At 41.9% G+C, this 20,508-nt stretch overlaps 2 protein-coding genes across 3 annotated transcripts; both read right to left on the reverse strand.

Annotated features, from left to right (window-relative positions):
- Positions 1-1,968: 1,968 nt before the first annotated feature.
- AGT (angiotensinogen) lies at positions 1,969-12,891 on the reverse strand. The gene is made up of 5 exons (XM_072141238.1): positions 12,732-12,891; positions 10,602-11,393; positions 7,291-7,558; positions 7,048-7,192; positions 1,969-2,291 (listed from the first exon to the last, which is right to left on the reverse strand). The coding sequence occupies exons 2-5, from the start codon at positions 11,377-11,379 to the stop codon at positions 2,100-2,102; spliced, it is 1,383 nt and encodes a 460-aa protein (XP_071997339.1). The 5' UTR covers positions 11,380-11,393; positions 12,732-12,891; the 3' UTR covers positions 1,969-2,099.
- A 4,566-nt stretch (positions 12,892-17,457) lies between these two features.
- On the reverse strand, positions 17,458-20,260 carry LOC140121537 (uncharacterized). Of its 2 annotated transcripts, XM_072141240.1 has the most exons (3): positions 19,589-20,260; positions 19,435-19,519; positions 17,458-19,345 (listed from the first exon to the last, which is right to left on the reverse strand). In XM_072141240.1, exons 2-3 carry the CDS (start codon positions 19,486-19,488, stop codon positions 18,032-18,034), a joined length of 1,368 nt encoding a protein of 455 aa, XP_071997341.1. In that variant the 5' UTR covers positions 19,489-19,519; positions 19,589-20,260; the 3' UTR covers positions 17,458-18,031. The 2 variants fall into 2 exon arrangements, with proteins under 2 accessions (XP_071997341.1, XP_071997340.1); XM_072141239.1 differs by having other exon boundaries at positions 17,459-19,345; positions 19,435-20,260.
- Between the last annotated feature and the right edge of the window lie 248 nt (positions 20,261-20,508).

Raw genomic sequence — 20,508 nt, forward strand, 5'->3', positions numbered from 1 at the left:
ATAGGACTCACATCTGAAGCTCTTGGCACCTCCTCCCTCAATGCTTCTGTGATGTTGGAACACTCTGGCTCCATACAGAGCGATTTGGAATACTAAACCACCAGTCCATAAGGACCTGTGTGTGGTTCAGGCTCCCAATTCCACCTGACAGGTTCCCTTTAAGTTGATGACAAGATATATTTGGCAAATGCCGTCACTTTACTGTTACAGAGCTGTGCATGACGACAGATATGAAAGGAAAATCATCAACCTGGCTTTATCATTACTAGTACTGACCTGTCCCATATATACAGAATAAGAGTAGTACTGTGCTGTGCCCAAATATACAAGATAGGAGTAGTAGTGAGCTGTGCCCATATATACAGGATTAGAGTAGTAGAACTGTATTACTACTCCTATCCTATATATATATATATATTATGCATAGTACTACTACTCCCGCTCCCCACTCCAGATTCGGCTAGACAGTCACATTTTTCACTTCTGTACTGACCGGTTGGGACAACGTCCAGAAAATGCCTGGAGTGTCCCGCACTCGCTGGTTTTGTCCCGTCTCCATCCTGGTCACAATACAGTAAAGTATCTTTGTCCGTAAAGTGCCATGGTCCAACCAGCTTAGTTTTATCACTGTCACATGCCAGGAGCTCCAGTGTTTCTCTGGGCATGGATGGCGGTAAAACGAGCAGCAGTGCAGAGATTGATATTATCTGCACTGCCACTACACTGCTGTCCTCAGGAATCAGCCTCCCAGTGCAGGCTGCAACTCACCTTGTTTCCCTCTGTTTATCAGCACCAGGTCCATCTCCCCTCTGTATATAGGGGCTTTCAAGTGATTTGAAAAAGCCTAAATAACACTAAAGCCCCATAAATTACCCCACTATACAAACTACACCCCACAATGTATATAAAACAACATCTATTAAGTCTATTAACCCTAAATTTTTCAAATGGGTTAAAACAAAATGGACCTGCGATGTAGAAACTTTTGACTTTTTTTGGAAAATACATTCATTTAGGCCAAAAATGACACTTTCATAATGAATAAAATGCTCTGCAAAGTTTGATACCCCATATGTGGTGGTAACCTGCTGTATGGGCGCACAGTCAGGCATAGGAGATACAATGTATAGCTAATTTTGGGGGTCTATACCTTATTCATGAGATTTTATTAACTTTTTAGCACTTTTTCTCCCACTTGCCATTACATAAAAATAAAATGTATCTTTATTTTCTGGTTCACTACGATTATGGTGACACCTCATTTATATAGTTTTTCTTATCTTTGTTCAATTTTACTGAGCAAAACCAATATTGGAGAAAATCGCATTGTTTTAACCATCGCCAAATTTTTAGGGGCATAACTTTTGTATTTTTCTGTGGAGAGGTCTAGTTGACGGCTTATTTTTTGCGAAAAGAGTTGTTCTTTTCAGTCATATCATATGCAAGGGCTTGCAACTTTTTTTGATCACTTTTTAGAACATTTTTTGTGAGCCGAAGGCTCAGTTGGAGCAGATACGCGTGTCGGGGCGTACAGTCGTCCCGGGCAGTGGAACACCCTACTCCATCAACTGGTAAGGACTGGCATTTATACAGCCCTGGGTAACCTAGACCCTTTTCATTTGCCACTTAGGCACGGTATTTACCTCATCAGACTGACCCGCATGTTCTTCCTTGGGCTTCACATACTTCATCCCAGTTCCTTCATTTGTAATACTATACATATGTAAGGTTTTTTCACAATGTTCCGCATCCTGTCTCGGTGTACGACTGCAATCATTCTGTGTTTCACCGCTGTGTGTGCCTAGCATCTTTTCTGTACTATGTTTTTTAATATATTTCATCAATAAAGATTTATTCTTTTATTCATTCTTTGTGGTAGTCTCTTCTCCCTTCCCCCTGTTGGGGGATACCTTTGGCTAAACATAAACACACCCCTTTTGGAGTGTAAAATATTGCCAGAATTCAGTGTAAAAGTCCAATCTATGTTTATTTTCTCACACAAGTAAGTTAGAATTATGTAGAATACATAAAAACAATATATGCATCTATTACTCTATTTATTGGTTTACTTTAAAAAAAAATGTTAAAACTGGTTGATATTAAATGACATTTGTTGGTTTTACTACTTTTCCAAGCAGCAGTAATGATTTGGAAGTTCCCTCAAACAAGGCCAGAATGAAAGGTTTATTGAGCTTTATGTCCAACGGTTCTTCTTTAGTTTCCGGTACATTGGTATCATCATTTGGATCCACATCACTTTCTTCCAACACAAAGTCAACCGTGTTAATAACCTATGAAAACCAAACAGGATTGTAACTAAGTATAATGACTTTAACATTAATAGTGATTACTTTGTGCATATAATAGTTAAGCTTTAGTTCCCATTTACGAAAATATTTAATCCCTTTTAATGGGATTTGTACATAATCTATTCCACATGTCCTATTTGCACAGCTATGTCCTATAGGTTTGCTAAAAGAAATGCTTTTGAAAAAAGACTTTGACTACACCCATATCAAGTGATAAAATTGATTATTTATGTGGGGAAAAATAAGTACAGCCAGTCCCCGGGTTACATACAAGATAGGGTCTGGAGGTTTGTTCTTAAGTTGAATTTGTATGTAAGTCGAAACTGTATATTTTATAATTGAAGTTCTAGACAAATTTTTTTTCTTTTGTCCCAGTGACAATTGGAGTTTCAAAATTTTTGCTGTAATTGGACCATGGATTATCAATAAAGCTTCATTACAGACACCGTAAAGCTGATTATTGCAGTCTGGGACTATAGTAAAGCATTCAGAAAGCTTCACCAGAGGTCACAGTGGGCAGAGGGGTCCGTCTGTAACTATGGGTTGTCTGTAAGTCGGGTCTCCTTAAGTAGGGGACTGCCTGTACTTTATCCTTCCCCCAATGTTCCTTTGCCATATGTCTGGTGTCGTTTAGGTGCTTCAGGAATAGCCTGACTTCCAATGCCAGTGACTAGTTGCAATAGAACATGTCATTGACATCTTCTCATGAAAGACTGACGGACCACTAGGGGAAAAGGCTAAACTTTTATGACAAAGTGGCAATACTGAAAGACATTTTAGAAAAGCATCCTTCTGGCCTCCGTGTGCTCAGTATACATTGCATTCTGCAGAAAACACAGGATGAAAAAATGCAGCAGACAGGAAAGTTTAGTCACCCAGAAAATCTGCTGCCGATGTTCCCTCATTCTCCAGCAAATCACTTCCAGCTGCCGATGTTCCCTCATTCTCCAGCAAATCACTGCCTGCTGCCGATGTTCCCTCATTCTCCAGCATATCACTGCCTGCTGCCGATGTTCCCTCATTCTCCAGCATATCACTGCCTGCTGCCGATGTTCCCTCATTCTCCAGCAAATCACTGCCTGCTGCCGATGTTCCCTCATTCTCCAGCAAATCACTGCCGATGTTCCCTCATTCTCCAGCAAATCACTGCCTGCTGCCGATGTTCCCTCATTCTCCAGCAAATCACTGCCTGCTGCCGATGTTCCCTCATCCTCCAGCAAATCACTGCCAATGTTCCCTCATCCTCTAGAAAATCACTGCCTGCTGCCTATGTTCACTCATCCTTATCACTGCCTTCTGGAGGATGTTCCCTCATCCGCCAGAAAATCACTGCCTGCTGCCGATGTTCCCTCATCCGCCAGAAAATCACTGCCTGCTGCCGATGTTCCCTCATTCTCCAGCATATCACTGCCTGCTGCCGATGTTCCCTCATTCTCCAGCAAATCACTGCCTGCTGCCGATGTTCCCTCATTCTCCAGCAAATCACTGCCTGCTGCCGATGTTCCCTCATTCTCCAGCAAATCACTGCCTGCTGCCAATGTTCCCTCATCCTCCAGCAAATCACTGCCAATGTTCCCTCATCCTCCAGCAAATCACTGCCAATGTTCCCTCATCCTCCAGCAAATCACTGCCAATGTTCCCTCATCCTCTAGAAAATCACTGCCTGCTGCCTATGTTCACTCATCCTTATCACTGCCTTCTGGAGGATGTTCCCTCATCCTCCAGAAAATCACTGCCTGCTGCCGATGTTCCCTCATCCGCCAGAAAATCACTGCCTGCTGCCGATGTTCCCTCATCCGCCAGAAAATCACTGCCTGCTGCCGATGTTCCCTCATCCTCCAGCAAATCACTGCCTGCTGCCGATGTTCCCTCATTCTCCAGCAAATCACTGCCTGCTGCCGATGTTCCCTCGTTCTCCAGCAAATCACTGCCTGCTGCCGATGTTCCCTCGTTCTCCAGCAAATCACTGCCTGCTGCCGATGTTCCCTCATTCTCCAGCAAATCACTGCCTGCTGCCGATGTTCCCTCATTCTCCAGCAAATCACTGCCTGCTGCCGATGTTCCCTCATCCTCCAGCAAATCACTGCCAATGTTCCCTCATCCTCCAGCAAATCACTGCCAATGTTCCCTCATCCTCCAGCAAATCACTGCCTGCTGCCGATGTTCCCTCATTCTCCAGCATATCACTGCCTGCTGCCGATGTTCCCTCATTCTCCAGCAAATCACTGCCTGCTGCTGATGTTCCCTCATTCTCCAGCAAATCACTGCCTGCTGCCGATGTTCCCTCATTCTCCAGCAAATCACTGCCTGCTGCCGATGTTCCCTCATTCTCCAGCAAATCACTGCCTGCTGCTGATGTTCCCTCATCCTCCAGCAAATCACTGCCAATGTTCCCTCATCCTCCAGCAAATCACTGCTAATGTTCCCTCATCCTCCAGCAAATCACTGCCAATGTTCCCTCATCCTCTAGAAAATCACTGCCTGCTGCCTATGTTCACTCATCCTTATCACTGCCTTCTGGAGGATGTTCCCTCATCCTCCAGAAAATCACTGCCTGCTGCCGATGTTCCCTCATCCGCCAGAAAATCACTGCCTGCTGCCGATGTTCCCTCATCCGCCAGAAAATCACTGCCTGCTGCCGATGTTCCCTCATCCTCCAGAAAATCACTGCCTGCTGCCGATGTTCCCTCATTCTCCAGCAAATCACTGCCTGCTGCCGATGTTCCCTCATTCTCCAGCATATCACTGCCTGCTGTTGATGTTCCCTCATTCTCCAGCAAATCACTGCCTGCTGCCGATGTTCCCTCATTCTCCAGCATATCACTGCCTGCTGCCGATGTTCCCTCATTCTCCAGCAAATCACTGCCTGCTGCCGATGTTCCCTCATTCTCCAGCAAATCACTGCCTGCTGCCGATGTTCCCTCATTCTCCAGCAAATCACTGCCTGCTGCCGATGTTCCCTCATTCTCCAGCATATCACTGCCTGCTGCCGATGTTCCCTCATTCTCCAGCAAATCACTGCCTGCTGCCGATGTTCCCTCATTCTCCAGCAAATCACTGCCTGCTGCCGATGTTCCCTCATTCTCCAGCAAATCACTGCCTGCTGCCGATGTTCCCTCATCCTCCAGCAAATCACTGCCAATGTTCCCTCATCCTCCAGCAAATCACTGCCAATGTTCCCTCATCCTCCAGAAAATCACTGCCTGCTGCCGATGTTCCCTCATCCGCCAGAAAATCACTGCCTGCTGCCGATGTTCCCTCCACCGCCAGAAAATCACTGCCAATGTTCCCTCATCCTCTAGAAAATCACTGCCAATGTTCCCTCATCCTCTAGAAAATCATTGCCTGCTGCCAATGTTCCCTCCTCCAGAAACTCACTGCCTTACTGTATATAGACAGGTGTCTGCCTTTCCCATTAAAGTCCAATCCATTTAATTAAACACAGCTGGACTCAAATGAAGGAGACGAACCAGAAGGAAATGGAAAGCATGTGGACGACATGTGAATTAAATATAAGTGCCACAGCAAAGGGTCTGAATACTTATGATCAAGTGATATTTCAGTTTTTCTTGTTTAATAAATTAGCAAACATATGTACATTTCTGTCAAAATGGGGTGCAGAGTGTACGTTAATGAGCAAAAAAAAAATAATATTTTTGATCTTCGCTCTTGGCCAGCTGTATATCAGGAGGCACTCAGTTACCTTTGCTGTGTGAACACAGTCCAGCCTTCAGCTCTCTATGTAGTGCCTCACCTACTGCTTCTGGCCTGTAGATTATATCAGGCTCTAATGAGGTCTGTGACCTGCACCTGTGGGCTATGCAAAAGCCCAGGACCGAAGCCCCTACTCCATAATAAGCAGGTACATTATGGACTTTACAAAGGTGTCTATCCTAGCTAGGCCAACATAGACTAACAGACTGCTCCTGCTTACCAGGTTACTGAAGACAAATCCAAGGCTTTTACCATGCACCTTTCATCTGCTTGTATTACAAATAACACCTCTCACTTTCTCAAACTATGGGGCATATTCATCAGGACATCTGCGCCACGTTAGTGGCACAGAAACCCTGAAATAATCACAAATGCTAGCTTATTGCTAGCACTTGCAATTATCTGCCCCAATCTGCCACTTTTACACCAGTGGGGCATGAAAGGGTGTAAAGGGGGGGGCATGGCTGGCGAGGAGTGGGCTGGCGTGTTAGCTTTACTGTCCTCACGTCGGCGCACTCGCTGCTGCCGGCGTCTTTTCACATGATAAATGTCACCCAATATATCTACCTATCTATATCTATCATATTACCTCACATATTACTTCACATCTTACCTAACACATAAGCTGCCTTATACTCATTGCCTGTATTAAACAATCAAAGCTCAGAGCTCATTATATATATATATGTATATATATATATATATATATATATATATATATATATATATTATAGTATATGTGGTCCCAGCTTGCCAGTTCAGACAATGGGGCAGATTTATCAAGCAGTCTGAAAGTCAGAATATTTCCAGTTGCCCATGGCAACCAATCACAGCTCAGCGTTCATTTCACCAGTGCTCATGAATATTTTAAAGGGGAGCTGTGATTGGTTGCCATGGGCAACTGGAAATATTCTGACTTTCAGACTGCTTGATAAATCTGCCCCAATATGTAGAAACAATGTGCAATACCTGACCTCATGTGATGAGGTTAAAAATATGATCTTAGAAACTTTGAGAGTATTACCTTTCCCACTTTTATGCTTGTTGTGCTCATTTTGTTGAAGTCGGCATCTTTTCCAAGCAATTCCGACAAATTTAAATTGTGAAGCACATCTTGAATATTGTATGAACTTTCTATTTTCAATTTTGGTAAAGATAAATGTATATATCTAAAAGACAATAATATTGATTTGCAGTTAATGAACAGTAACATATTATATTTTCCTACATTTTTCTAACAATATTATAGTTTATTATTATATCTTACCTTTTTGATAATTCCTTCCCCCATTCTAAATGTGTTACCCACATCATAGAAGACTCAATATTTTCAAGGGTGTTCCCATTTATTGGTTGGACCAAAAGCAGGAAATCATTGTCACTTAGGGGAATTTTTATTATTAATTGGTTTCTTGTGTTGTCTTCGTGAAATTGAAATATTCCTGATACTGCAATCATAGGAACCAAAACTATCTTGTTTGGCTCAGTCCAGAAGGGTTGATGGTTTGGAATTAGGGAAGACTTATCCACTTTACCTGAATCAAAGCAAAAGTACTTGTTAGCTTATGTAATGTATGGGTTGAAACTTGGGCTATTACTGCTATGAGATCAACCAAGGTCAAAGAGTAATTGCTTTACTTACTATCAGATCTTAGTAATAGCTTCTTTGGCTGGCTTCAAACAATTACCTATTTTTAAACCAGTTTTTTTGATAAGCACAATCTTTAGAAATTTTGGATGCTTTGTTTTTACTTTTTCTATGGCACTAAAAAATATTTATGGTAAAAAATACTACCGTACATACTTGAGTATAAGCTGACCCAAGTATAAGCCCGAGGTACCTAATTTTAACACAAAAAATTGGGAAAACCTATAGACTCAAGTATAAGCCAAGGGTCATCTAATGGCTTCCTGTAATTACTAAGCAGAGGCTCAGGAGTAGGGACAGTGCATAGCCCCACCCCTTTACCTCCCGCTCACTCCTGTTGCCTCCTGTTTCACTCTATAGATTCTTCTTGGCAACTAGAATGCTGGGCTGAAGGAAGAGGTATGTACTAACTGTATGTAAATATGTATAGTTAAACTTGAAGCATAATAATATACTGACATCTGCTAATACTGTAGAGGTTTTCAGTGCAACAGTCATTTATATCACTGATAGGATTACAGTAAAAGGTAACATTTCTATAAAAAGCATCATTATAACATTCACTATGGATAAAAGATGATGTCATAGGACAGGTTATTTAACCTGGATTTCCTTCCCATAGTGACAATGTATAAAATTACAGTGTACTTGGATACTATTAAAAACATTCCAAATGTGATGAAATAAACAATAAAATTTCAAATAATCCCCTTTTCCTAGAACTGACATAAATATAAATAAACAGTAAAACTCATAAAAATGCCACTTTTTTAGAAAAAAATATATGAAAAGTGATCAAAAGGCTGTACGGTCCTCAAAATGGTAGCATTGAAAATGCCATCAAATAATTACACTCCCCACGGCTCTGTACACCAAAGTTATTAGCGGCAGAAGACTTCAAAATGAAGAATTTTTTTTTTGTACAGGAGTTTTTAATTTTCGGAAATGTATGAAAATATATGTATTATAAAACCTATACAAATTTGGTATCTCTGTGATCGTACTGATCCAAAGAATGAAGTATGAATGTCATTTGGGTGCTCAGTAAAAGCTGTTAAATCCAAGCCCACAAGAAAATGTTGTAAATGCGTTTTTTCATCATTTTCACTGCATTCAGAAGTTTTTTCGCGTTTCCCAGTACAGGGCATGGAATATTAAATATGGTCAATACGAAGTCCAATTTGTTACGCAGAAAACAAGCCCATAACACAGCTCTTTGCATGGAAAAATAAAAAAGTTATAGATTTTTGAAGGTGGGGAGTGAAAAATGAAAACGCAAAAACTAAAAAGGGCCTGGTCGTTAAGGGGTTAATAGAATATTAATCTGTAACTAATTAATAAAATTTTCATTTCGCCATTGGTATTTTCCTCTATTCTTTTGTATTTAATTATGATTAAAACAGATCAAATATTTTGTACAAAATAAATATAAATTATCTGTGTAAGGTGTCATTTTTTGTCAGACAAGATGATGTTTTCATTAATTTGGGATGTTTGGGATGTATAGCACTTTCACTTTTTATAACATTTTTATGGGTGGCAAAATGGTGAAAAGTGGCTGCTATTTTCCAATACAGGTTTCACCGCCAGGGGTTATTTGTTTTTATATTTTGATAGATTTGTAATTTGGGATGCAGGCATACCTTAAATGTTTATGATTGTATGTATTTGTTTATTTACATATGTGTGACTTTTGTTTGAATTTTTTACATTTTTTCTTACTCCCATTTCAGGCCTTCTAGTCTACTTTAACCCTAAGAGGTCTTGTGACTCTTATAATATACAATAATACAACTGTATTGCAGTATCTAATAGACTGTTAGGGTTCAGGCTCCATGACAGGCTTAGGAGTCCAAGCTGTCATGGTAACTGATTTATGCCCTTTATTGCCATGTGGGGCACCCACCGGCAGTACTGCTAACTACTACAACTGGTGCCAGCACTGACGGTGGTAATTAGAAATAGGTGACACAAGCCCTGTATGGAGAAAATTGAACACATGAGCTCTTTCTATACAGCCCCTACCACACCGTGATCTACTATAAGATTGTGGTGTGTGAAAGAGTTAAACCCAAGGAGAAGGAAACTCCATAGACTTCAATAAGTAAGCTCCAAACTATTGCAATCTATGGCCATAAGGTAGAAGTAAAGCTAATACCTAAATGCTGTTAATAGAGCACCTTATAAAATGTTTAAAATATATGTAATGAGCACAAACTGCATTGGGGGGCTCTGGCTCCATGGTCAATTATACGCCTCTCAAAGCACTTCCAACTCATTAGCATTTTTTTAAATATCAGCCAATAGCTAGAAAAAATGGCTTCACTATTTGGTTTAAAGTAGAAATATAAATTGGGGATGCATCATATATTGCATCATAAGCAATCTTCTAAATAGTTCATTAAAAATGCCCCAATTTGTTGCTTTAATGCTTGCGCTGACATAGGGCCTGAGGCTGCCATCATTGGTTTTTACTGAAAGCTTGCTTTCTCAGCTTGGAAGAGGAAGGAAAAGAGGAAGATGTTCTTAACATAAGAGAGGGATTGCATCCAATGCATTTTATACAAGAGGGGGCTTGTTGGAAGCCTGCAGATGTGCAGAGTTTCTTTTAAAATGGACCATCCAGTTATTGAACTAATCTGATAAGAAAGTTTTATAATCGCTATATGTAACTATTATAAATATTATATTATATTAATATTATAAATATACTATTTAAATAGGGTTGAAGCTGTGGGGAGTCAATACACTCCATATTTTGCTATGGGGGATAACAACAAGCCATTTTGTATTGACAAACATTTTGCAATCAGCCTGGAAATGGTTCTAAGCTTAACCTTGAGAGAAACTCATGTGAATGTCCCAGCAAGAATGGAGAATGGGAAACTTCACAGTATATGGCCAAAATCACTATATAAGCATTAACCTACCTTTGAAAAGAACATGGCTTATGTACATCAAGTTGGCGGTTTCATCAATGAAAGTTAATCCAGATTTAGTATCTTCTGACAGTTTAGAATCCAGAAATTCACTGATTGATTTGACGGCCTTAGTAGAATCAGTGAAGTCCACAGCCCTTACGAAGAAGTTATCAACAGATCCGGCTAATGCATGAACAAATTTCTCGGACAATTGGACTTTTGGAGATACAAAGATACATACAGTTCTTAGTGTATTGATATTGGAATCTTTAGAAACCAGGAGGCTGTCAATATTTCGGAGCACTGAGATTACTTTGAAACCATTCATTTTAGAAGTGCAGTTTTTAGATCTTGATGGGTCTTCAATGCCTAAAAAAGATTGTAGACTGCTGGAAGTGCTTTCAGATGCTCCAAGATAAAATGACACAATTGTTCGAAAAAAATCAGTGTAGGGTATTAGGATACTGTCTGTTGTATGTTGTTTAAACAATTTAGCTGCACCCCGAAAGCTAAGAGCTTCAATAAGTGGCACTATATAATTTCGAAGGATTTTAAGCTTATCTTCTTCCAGAACTGTTTGGGGTTTGACATTTTTCTCTTCAGCATTATTTTTTGATTCAATAGCTGGAGGGAATAGCATATTTTCAGCACTAGGATTCTGAGACTGGACTTTTTCACATTCGTCCTTGCTATAAGCCACTAGATTGAATGGATGGACATAGACACGGTTGCATGTTGAAAAGCCAATAACTGCAGTTAAGCTCAGAAAAATAAGTTGAAAGTGCATTGTTAGATGAAAAGCTGTAAAACAAAACCATACATATAGATAAGTTTCTTCTATAACGTGTTATAAAAAGATGTTACTATTATACAATACACTCAGTATACATAACGTAATTAGTAATTACCATGGTAAAGACTAAAAATTAACTAGACTTGAACAACTAATGCAATAAAATAACGGGGTGCATCAAGATTGTGGTAGATGATAAGGACATAAACTTTCTCAGATAACATCTTTTGGGAAGGATGTAGCTGAACTAGAGCAAATGGAGAGGAGTAAGGAATACGTTAGAAATAGGTGGATGAGAGTACAAAGACAGGTTATCAAAGTGTAGACACTGGACAACAACAGTGATCACTATTTTGGAACTCTAACTAACCCCACTAAAAATCAATTATATATATGAGGCCATATTATTACTCTCGTCTTATTGATCTGGCAATGCTTTAAAGCTTCATCTTTCTGTAACATAACATGTAAGGCTGGGTTCACGCCTCGTTTTTAGGATACACTCAGTGTATATGTCAGGAAAGCTTCCGACATATGTGCTGAGCATATCCATCAACATATATTGGCAGAATTTGCTTAGAATTTTCATAACATATTCCGCAACCATATGTGATTTACGTTTTGTCTTGCTTCGTTACCAATGTATACAATAAAGAATTCAGTAACATTCTAAGGTGAGGCACATGTCAGAAATATATTGGGTTATTGTGGCCAGTATTCTGCTTGCACAAGAAGGTAATCTGCTCACAATAAGTCATGATTGAGTTAAAGACAAATTTCGTACCATAGAAAGCTTCCACATTTATAAGTTGCTTGAAATTTATAGAAAAAAAAATAAATAAAAACTTTGTCAATTTTTATTTGCATAAATATTTAACTGTTGTCCAAAATATGGTTCTGAACCTTTTATACTTCTAAGCCTTAAACAAAAACATGTATCAAAAGACAGATCTTTACTTGTAGCGGAAGTGTATCAGAAATACTACAATAAAAGAACAAATGTAAACCACGTCCTGTTTGCAGTCCATGGTCCATGTTCTCTGTGTATTTTTGGCAGAAAACAAAAAAAAAAAACATGGAGGTAATGGATTTGTTGAACATTGTATATCACATTTACTAATTATTCTAATGCACTACATATTACTTGAATAGCAGCTGCCCGGCACTGGTTAAAAAATTATTTTCAGTCCCTTTCAGTGTTAATTTTACCCGATTTCCATTTAAGCCTTGGATGTACATGTGAATATGTGTTTGTGTTGAGCTATCTAAAGGTTATTATATAGGCATTGTCTAACAATTTAGATGACAATGTACTATTCATAATTTGAAATAATATAAGAACCTACCTTGTGATAAACCACCTTTTTGCTTTGACTTCTTCTTGTCTCTTTGGAAATCTAGAGCAAATAGACGTGGCTTCAGATATTATATCAATGGTTGCATAACCACTGTTACTTATTAACTCATCCAAGTGGGCCCCACACTGTTCAGAATGTTCTGTGACCACTCGCTGTTCTTTATTTATTTTTAAAGGACCACCATCATTTCCCACAAGGGCTCAAGTACTGAGGACAGATCAAAAGTATTTCATCATATGATGCACTGTTTCTTATTAACACAGTATGACACAAAATCTAAGCAAACAAATGTAACTTTTTGTGTTATTGCAATAGCAGGTGGTTTTATGAAAATCTGTTTCCAATTCGGTTGTTTATGCTCAGTCGGCAGTAAAATGTTCTTGTAGTGTATAAAAGATCACTACAAAACAGAAATGGAATTGTTCATGGCATGGTGATACAGTCACATGATGTTGCATCATGCCAATAGTGAAATGATTACAAATATTTAACCAACCCAAAACTAAGAGGTTTATTCCACCCAAATCCTGAAAATTCAGGTTTGAGGACAGTTGTTCTAACATCAATTCCAAGTTATACACATGGGTGTCCAAGTGAGCTTAGGTCTAGGAGCTTCTCTAGTGTACTCTTTGGTAACATGTTAGAAACAAACTTCTTTTTTTTTTAAACTTTGGTTAGAAAATTCATTTATAACTTGTATGAAGAACACATTTGTACATACAATTTGATTGCACATAACTTAAAGGAGATCTACCATCAAAATCAAACATATATAAACCAAGGACACTTACTCATAGATCCAGGCACCATGACTGTGATAATCATTATTATTGTTATCCATGGCTTCCTTCCTTCTAAAATTAATTTTTTAAAATTATGCTACTGGAACGGTTCACAGCTCCTGCTGGACACTCTCCGTCCATCTGTCTGATGTATTCTCACTGCAGCACAGGAGGTGTCAACACACAGTAGGATGGAGGAAGTATTCATTCCACACTGTAACAGCCGGTGAATCTCAGCATAATTTTAAAAGTTGATTTTAGAAGGAAGGAGGTCATAGACAGCAAATATAAGACGATTACAACAATCATGGTGCCTAGATATATGTGTAAGTGCCCCTGGTTTATCTATGTTTAATTTTGATGATAGATTTCCTATAAAGCGTAATCGTCATTTGAAATAATATTTTATATTGTGTGGGGGGATGTGGTAACCATTTTGCTAATATACATCATTAACAAATCAAGCTACTCTCTACCATAATGATCCATATACCAGCCTGTACCGTGTGTGTCTATGGAGGCTGCATGATATATCTAATCTCCCTGTGTTTGCTTAAACAACTCTGAGATGTGAGGATTAACCCCTTCCCTTTCAGCACGATCCTTTAAAATAATGTTTGTAGCATACTAAAGCCATGGAGAGAGCAAAAAGGATTAACAATCACAGCTGTGTAACAAACAGGAGAGGAGAGAGAGCCCGTCCTCAATCTGGTAGACAGATTTGCCATAGCAACATAGAAGTAGCATTGTAATTTAGGGGAACATTGCAGCCAGAACATAAGCAGAATTTCTTAATGAAGTATACTATAAAAATGTTCAAAAATCTAAAAAAAAAAAAAAATCACCTGAAATTACAGTTACTCTTTAAAATTGGGATATTTGTACTGTATAATCTGTTTTTGTTGCTAGATTGGAGGCCACAGTACCATGGGTATAGGTCCGGCCATGTAGGTAGAAAAAAAAAGGTATTTTCTCCACCTTGGGCTATACGCTCACCACAGGCTTTATGCTGATCAGATCCTGCAACAGCTGGATAAGAAGTCCGTGCTTGATCAATCCACAAGGGTGCAAAATCAACACTCCAGGTGAGCTGACATAACCATTGCTATAGACATTACAATTTTTTGGTCCATGGCCAGGAAGCTCTTCATATCTCAATCCCAATGTTCAGGAATATTTGTACTTCTATACCATGGAGAATAGTTAAAGGGCAGAAAAGGAGAATTATTCTCACCGTTAATTCGGTTTCCATTAGTCCACCATGACGGCCCCAACTGGAGGATGGCCCTTGACCTCTGTAGGGACAGGAAGCAGAGAGGTTAAAAGCCCCTCCCCTACACCCACACTCCAGTGGCTACCAAATAACTACACCGGCTGTGGATGCAACCCATTTATTGTATGTTATAGTCACACACAGATACAACAGGTTAAATAATAAAGACTAAGACTACTCTGTCTTAAAAATAAAAGGGGACGGGAAAAATATATGGGCCGTCATGGTGGACTAATGGAAACCGAATTAACGGTGAGAATAATTCTCCTTTTCCATGGCGTCCCCCATGACGGCCCCAACTGGAGATGTACCAGATTACCAGTACCTTAGGGTGGGACAACTGCCTGCAAGACTTTCCTACCGAAAGCCTGGTCCCTGGCGCTTTGGATATCTAATCTGTAGTGTCTAGCGAATGTTAACTGGCTAGACCAGGTAGCTGCTTTACAGATATCGACTAGAGAGGCCCCACGTTTTTCAGCCCATGAGGCTGCCACCCCCCTGGTTGAGTGGGCCCTGACAGTCCCAGGAATGTCCATATTTTCTGCATCATATGCCTCTTTAATGGTAGTCCGGATCCAACGGGCAATAGATGCTTTGGAAGCTTTCTTCCCCTTATTCTTCCCTGTATACTGCAGAAGGATGTTGTCGTCCTTCCTCCAAGGCTTAGAGATGTCCAGATAGTGGAGAAGACATCTCCTCACGTCCAGAGTATGCCATGCTGACTTCTTACTGTTCTTAGGGTTCTGGCAAAAAGAAGGTAACACAATTTCCTGATTGCGATGAAAACTGGAAGACACTTTGGGAGTAAAGGCCTTATCTAGAGTTAGAATCACTCTATCTTCCAGAACTCTAAGGTAAGGTTCTCTAAGGGAGAGAGCCTGGATTTCTCCTAACCGTCTAGCTGAGGTTATGGCTATAAGGAAGGTTAGCTTGAGGGTTAGGCTTCTAAGGTCCGTAGTCTCTAAGGGCTCAAACGGAGGACCTGTCAGGTGATTCAACACCAGAGACAAATCCCAGTTTGGGATATTTTGTTTTAAGTGAGGTCTCAATCTGGAGGTAGCTTTTACGAACCTCTGGATCCACTTGTGCTCCGCCAAGGAAGTATCAAAGAAGGCACTAAGGGCTGATACCTGGACCTTGAGTGTACTCGTCTTCAGCCCTTTATCAAACCCAGCTTGCAGGAAATCCAGTATCTGCGAGATGTTGGGAGACAACTGGTTAGGAGGGACTGAGCCACAAAAAGACACGAATTTCTTCCATATTCTGGAGTAAATTCTGTGGGTGACCACCTTACGACTAGCCTTCATCGTGGAGATCACTTTGTCCGATAGCCCCTGGGCTGTCAGTATCTTCCTTTCAGGATCCATGCAGCGAGCTGGAGAGCCTGCGGATTGGGATGAAGGACTGGACCCTGGAACAGGAGGTCTGGACGGGGTGGTAACAGGAATGGATCCGCCATTGCCATCTTTTTTAGCCAAGGAAACCAGTTCCTTTTTGGCCACCAAGGCGCTATGAGTATAACCTCCGCCTGGTCTTCCCTGATCTTTTGTATGACCCGGGACATAAGAGGTATCGGAGGAAAGGCATACAGTAACAGCCCCCCCCAGGACTGGCTGAACGCGTCTCTTTGGTTGAAGGGAACTGTAGGTTCCAGGGAAAAGAAACGCGGGAGCTTCGCGTTCTTGCTGGAGGCAAACAGGTCTACTGACGGATGTCCCCACCTCCTTGTTATGTGAAGGAAGACCTCTTCGTGAAGACACCACTCGTTTTGATCTATCTTCCTCCGACTGAGGAAGTCTGCTGCCTGATTTTCTTCCCCCTTGAGGTGGATGGAGGAGAGGGATTGAAGGTTGTCTTCTGCCCAGGTGAAGATTTTGTTTGAAAGTGCCAGGAGACTCGGATTTTTGGTTCCCCCTTGGTGACGTAGGTAGGCTACCGTAGTGACGTTGTCCGAAAAAATTCTGACATGCTTTCCTCTCAACATTTGTGTGCTGGACCTCAGGGTTTCCAGAACAGCTCTTAACTCCCGATGATTCGAGGAACGGGTTTTCACTGAATCCGGCCACAGGCCTTGGACAGGATGACCTGCGACAATCGCTCCCCAACCTGACTGACTTGCGTCCGTCTGTATAGTTGTCACTGGCCAAGGATGCCAGGGTACTCCTTTTCCCAGGTTTGCTGGATCTGTCCACCAGTCTATGGACCGTAAGACTGAGAGGGGAATCTCCACCTTTTGATTTAGGTGACAAGGATCTTTGTCCCAAGAGGACAGCACCCAGTTCTGTAGTGTCCTTGTATGACTTTGGCTCCATTGCACGCACTGGATGCATGCAGTCATGAGCCCAAGGATCCTCATTGCTTCTCTTATGGAGCAGCTCTTCTTTTTCTTGAACGCGTTTAGCTGGAGAATTAAATTTTCTCTCTTTGCTGGAGGGAGAAAAGACATCTGTCGTGTGGAGTCTATTAGAACTCCCAGGAATACCACGTTCATGCTTGGTTCTAGGTTGGATTTTTCTGTATTGATGATCCAGCCTAGCCGCTGAAGAGTCTTCATGGTGATATCCCTGTGCAGAATCAGCTCCTGACTTGAGGCACTTACTACCAGAAGGTCGTCCAGGTACGGAATGATGGATATTCCTTCTTTTCTCAGAAACGCTACCACCTCAACCATAATCTTTGAAAAGGTTCTCGGTGCAGAAGATATCCCGAAGGGAAGGGCTTTGTATTGAAAGTGAGCTTCCTCGCCTTCTGGTGACAGGACTGCGAACCTGAGAAACTTCTGCGAGTTGGGGTATATTGGGACGTGGTAGTAGGCGTCCTTCAGGTCTATTGTACACATGAACGCCTGACGGTGGATTAGCGCTGAAGCAGAAGAGACGGTCTCCATCTTGAATTTTCTGTATAGGACGAACCTGTTTAGCCCTTTCAGGTTGCAGATCATTCTGGACCTCCCGTTCGGTTTCTTTATGAGGAATAGTGGAGAATAATGTCCTCTTCTCTGATGTTCCTGGGGTACAGGGATAATCACATCCAGATCTAACAACTTCTGCACTTCTGTCCAGAGTTGGAGCGACAGGTCCCGAGAGGGTTGTCTGGTAAGGACGAAACTTGTGGGAGGAAGAGCGGTCAATTCTATCTTGTAGCCGTCCTGGAGGATGGACAGAATCCAGGGGTTTGATGTTATCCGGCTCCATTGCTGATGAAAATTCAACAGTCTTCCTCCCACTTTGGCGTCATTGTTTCCTGAAACTCGTAGCGGAGTTACTGGGGTTGAGCAGAAACCCCCTGCCTCTTCCACCTTTAGGGTAGCTCCACCTTCCTTGTTTACCCTTGCCCCTAAAGGATGGTCTCCTCTCTTTGGGGTCACGAAAGGAAGGTTTCTTCAGACTGGTCCTGGATTCTGGGAAGCCTTTTTTCTTATCCGCCGCCCTCTCCAGGATGGTGTCCAATTCGGGCCCAAACACATACTCGCCCTTGAACGGGATGCCGCACAATTTAGACTTCGACCTGAAGTCTCCGCTCCACTGGCGCAACCAGAGAGATCTTCTTACGGAGTTGGAAAGAGCCCCTTCTTTAGCACTAATCCTCACTCCTTCTGCCGAGGCGTCAGCAATGAAAGCTGTGGCTGCTTTCAGGGTCGGGAAGGTATTAAGTAACAGCTCCCTTGGGGTTCCATCCCTTACATGCTTTTCCAACTCCATTACCCAGTGGAATAGTGTGCGGGCTACGGACGTTGTAGCAATGTTGGATTTAAGGTTCAGCATGGAACATTCCCAGCTCTTTTTTAATAGGCTGTCTGCCTTTCTATCCAGCGGATCTTTCAACTGGGTAGCATCCTCAAAAGGCAAATCGGTCTTCTTGGTCATTTTAGTGACCTGGATGTCCATCTTAGGAGCCGAGTTCCACAGCTTGGCTTCTTCTTCATCAAAAGAAAGACTATTTCTGAATTCTTTTGAAAGAGAAATTTTATTTTCCGGATCCCTCCATTCTTCTAGAATCAGATCCCTGAGAGTATTATTGACCGGGAACACGCGCCGTTTTTTGGCTTTGAGCAGACCAAAGAGTTCATCCTGAATGGACTGCGTCTCCTCTACCTCTTCTATCTTCAGGGTATCTCGCACTGCCTTTAAAAGGGGTTCCAGGTCTTCGGAAGCCAGCAGATATCTCGATTCCATCCTGTTTGCAGAGGTGGAAGGGAACGTATCAGGTTCCAAAGAATCCCTGACCGTAGCACCATCAGAATCTGAAGCGGGGTCAGAAGATGAATCCACTATTTTCTGGCGCTTTTGAGGTGGTTCCTGGGGGGCAAAGGCAGCCAAGGATGATGACACAGAGGATCTGACTTCCTCCTGGATAAAGCTACGCATCTCATCCATGAATGAGGTCTTTTCTTCACGAATCAAATTATCCAGGCATTTTTTGCACACAGGTTTCTTATATGCACTAGGTAATTTTTCAAAGCACATGTTGCATTTTTTATGAGGAGTTTTCTTCCTCTCAGAGGAGGATTGCTCCTTAGCACGGCCTTTTTCCTTTTCCTTGGGATCCTATCAAGGAAAGGAGAGCCCGGATAAGGAACTGCTATAAACGGGACGTGCGGGTGACCCACCACCCTATCCCTTTAACCCCTACTCACAGGAGGTGGGGATATGAGGTCCAGACCTGAGGCCTCTAAATTGCAGGGTTCCATGCTCCTAGAGGAACTACAATAACCAGCCAGCCTAGAATGTAATAATAACAATTGAAGGCTTGTAAATCAGCACTGTAATGGTTAAAGGGTAGGATGTTACCTGGTAACGGTAAGCCAGGAGAGATCCACCAGGGTCTATAAGGTAAACGTGGCCAATATCAGAATACAGTGCAATAAAATATAGTATGTGCCAGCATAATATACAGTTATACATATCAGGGTGTTTGAAGCCAAGACCTGACCTGAAAAAACGCCAAAGGGAACCTTTAACTCGTAAGCCGCAGGTTAGAGGTGTGCTCCGGAATGAAGATTAGACCTCAGATCAACGTGATTACCACGCTAGAGCAATTTAAACTTACCGCCCCGCGATCCTGTTTCCGGGTCGCGTGGCTTTGACGTCACTTCCGGTTTCGTCACTCCACCGGAAGTTGACGCCGGGGTCGACCGGAAGTGCGCGGGAGCGCCAGAATCACATATTCCGGGTGTCGTAAGCTCCAGGAGCTGCGGGCAGAGCCGGAAGACAACACACAGATCCACACAGGCAGAGGAAAGGGCCGCAACCCGATCGAGGCCCGGAGCTGTGCTGGGTAAGGGATAGGTCCCGCGCCATGGTGTCCCCCCTCACTGTCCCAACTAGTGGGAAGCGAGGAGAGAAACTTCTCTCTACTCCCTGCCCTGTGTAGGGACAGGAAGCCACTGGAGTGTGGGTGTAGGGGAGGGGCTTTTAACCTCTCTGCTTCCTGTCCCTACAGAGGTCAAGGGCCATCCTCCAGTTGGGGCCGTCATGGGGGACGCCATGGAAAACCAAAATCTGCCTACAGGGTGTACATATAGTTGTTCCCAAAAGCTTTGTTTCACATTGTTGAGCTGTGGCTATATAAAGGGATATTCCCACAAAGACAAGATTCTTAACATACTAAGACATAAGAAAATAACACATTCTCTAATACACTGTTATATCTGTGAAATGTGGTATTTATGTTAATAAGTCCAACCTGTGTCTATCAGTCCTGCTGTACA

This window comes from Engystomops pustulosus, chromosome 3, assembly GCF_040894005.1.
Source record: "Engystomops pustulosus chromosome 3, aEngPut4.maternal, whole genome shotgun sequence".
NCBI lineage: Eukaryota > Metazoa > Chordata > Amphibia > Anura > Leptodactylidae > Engystomops > Engystomops pustulosus.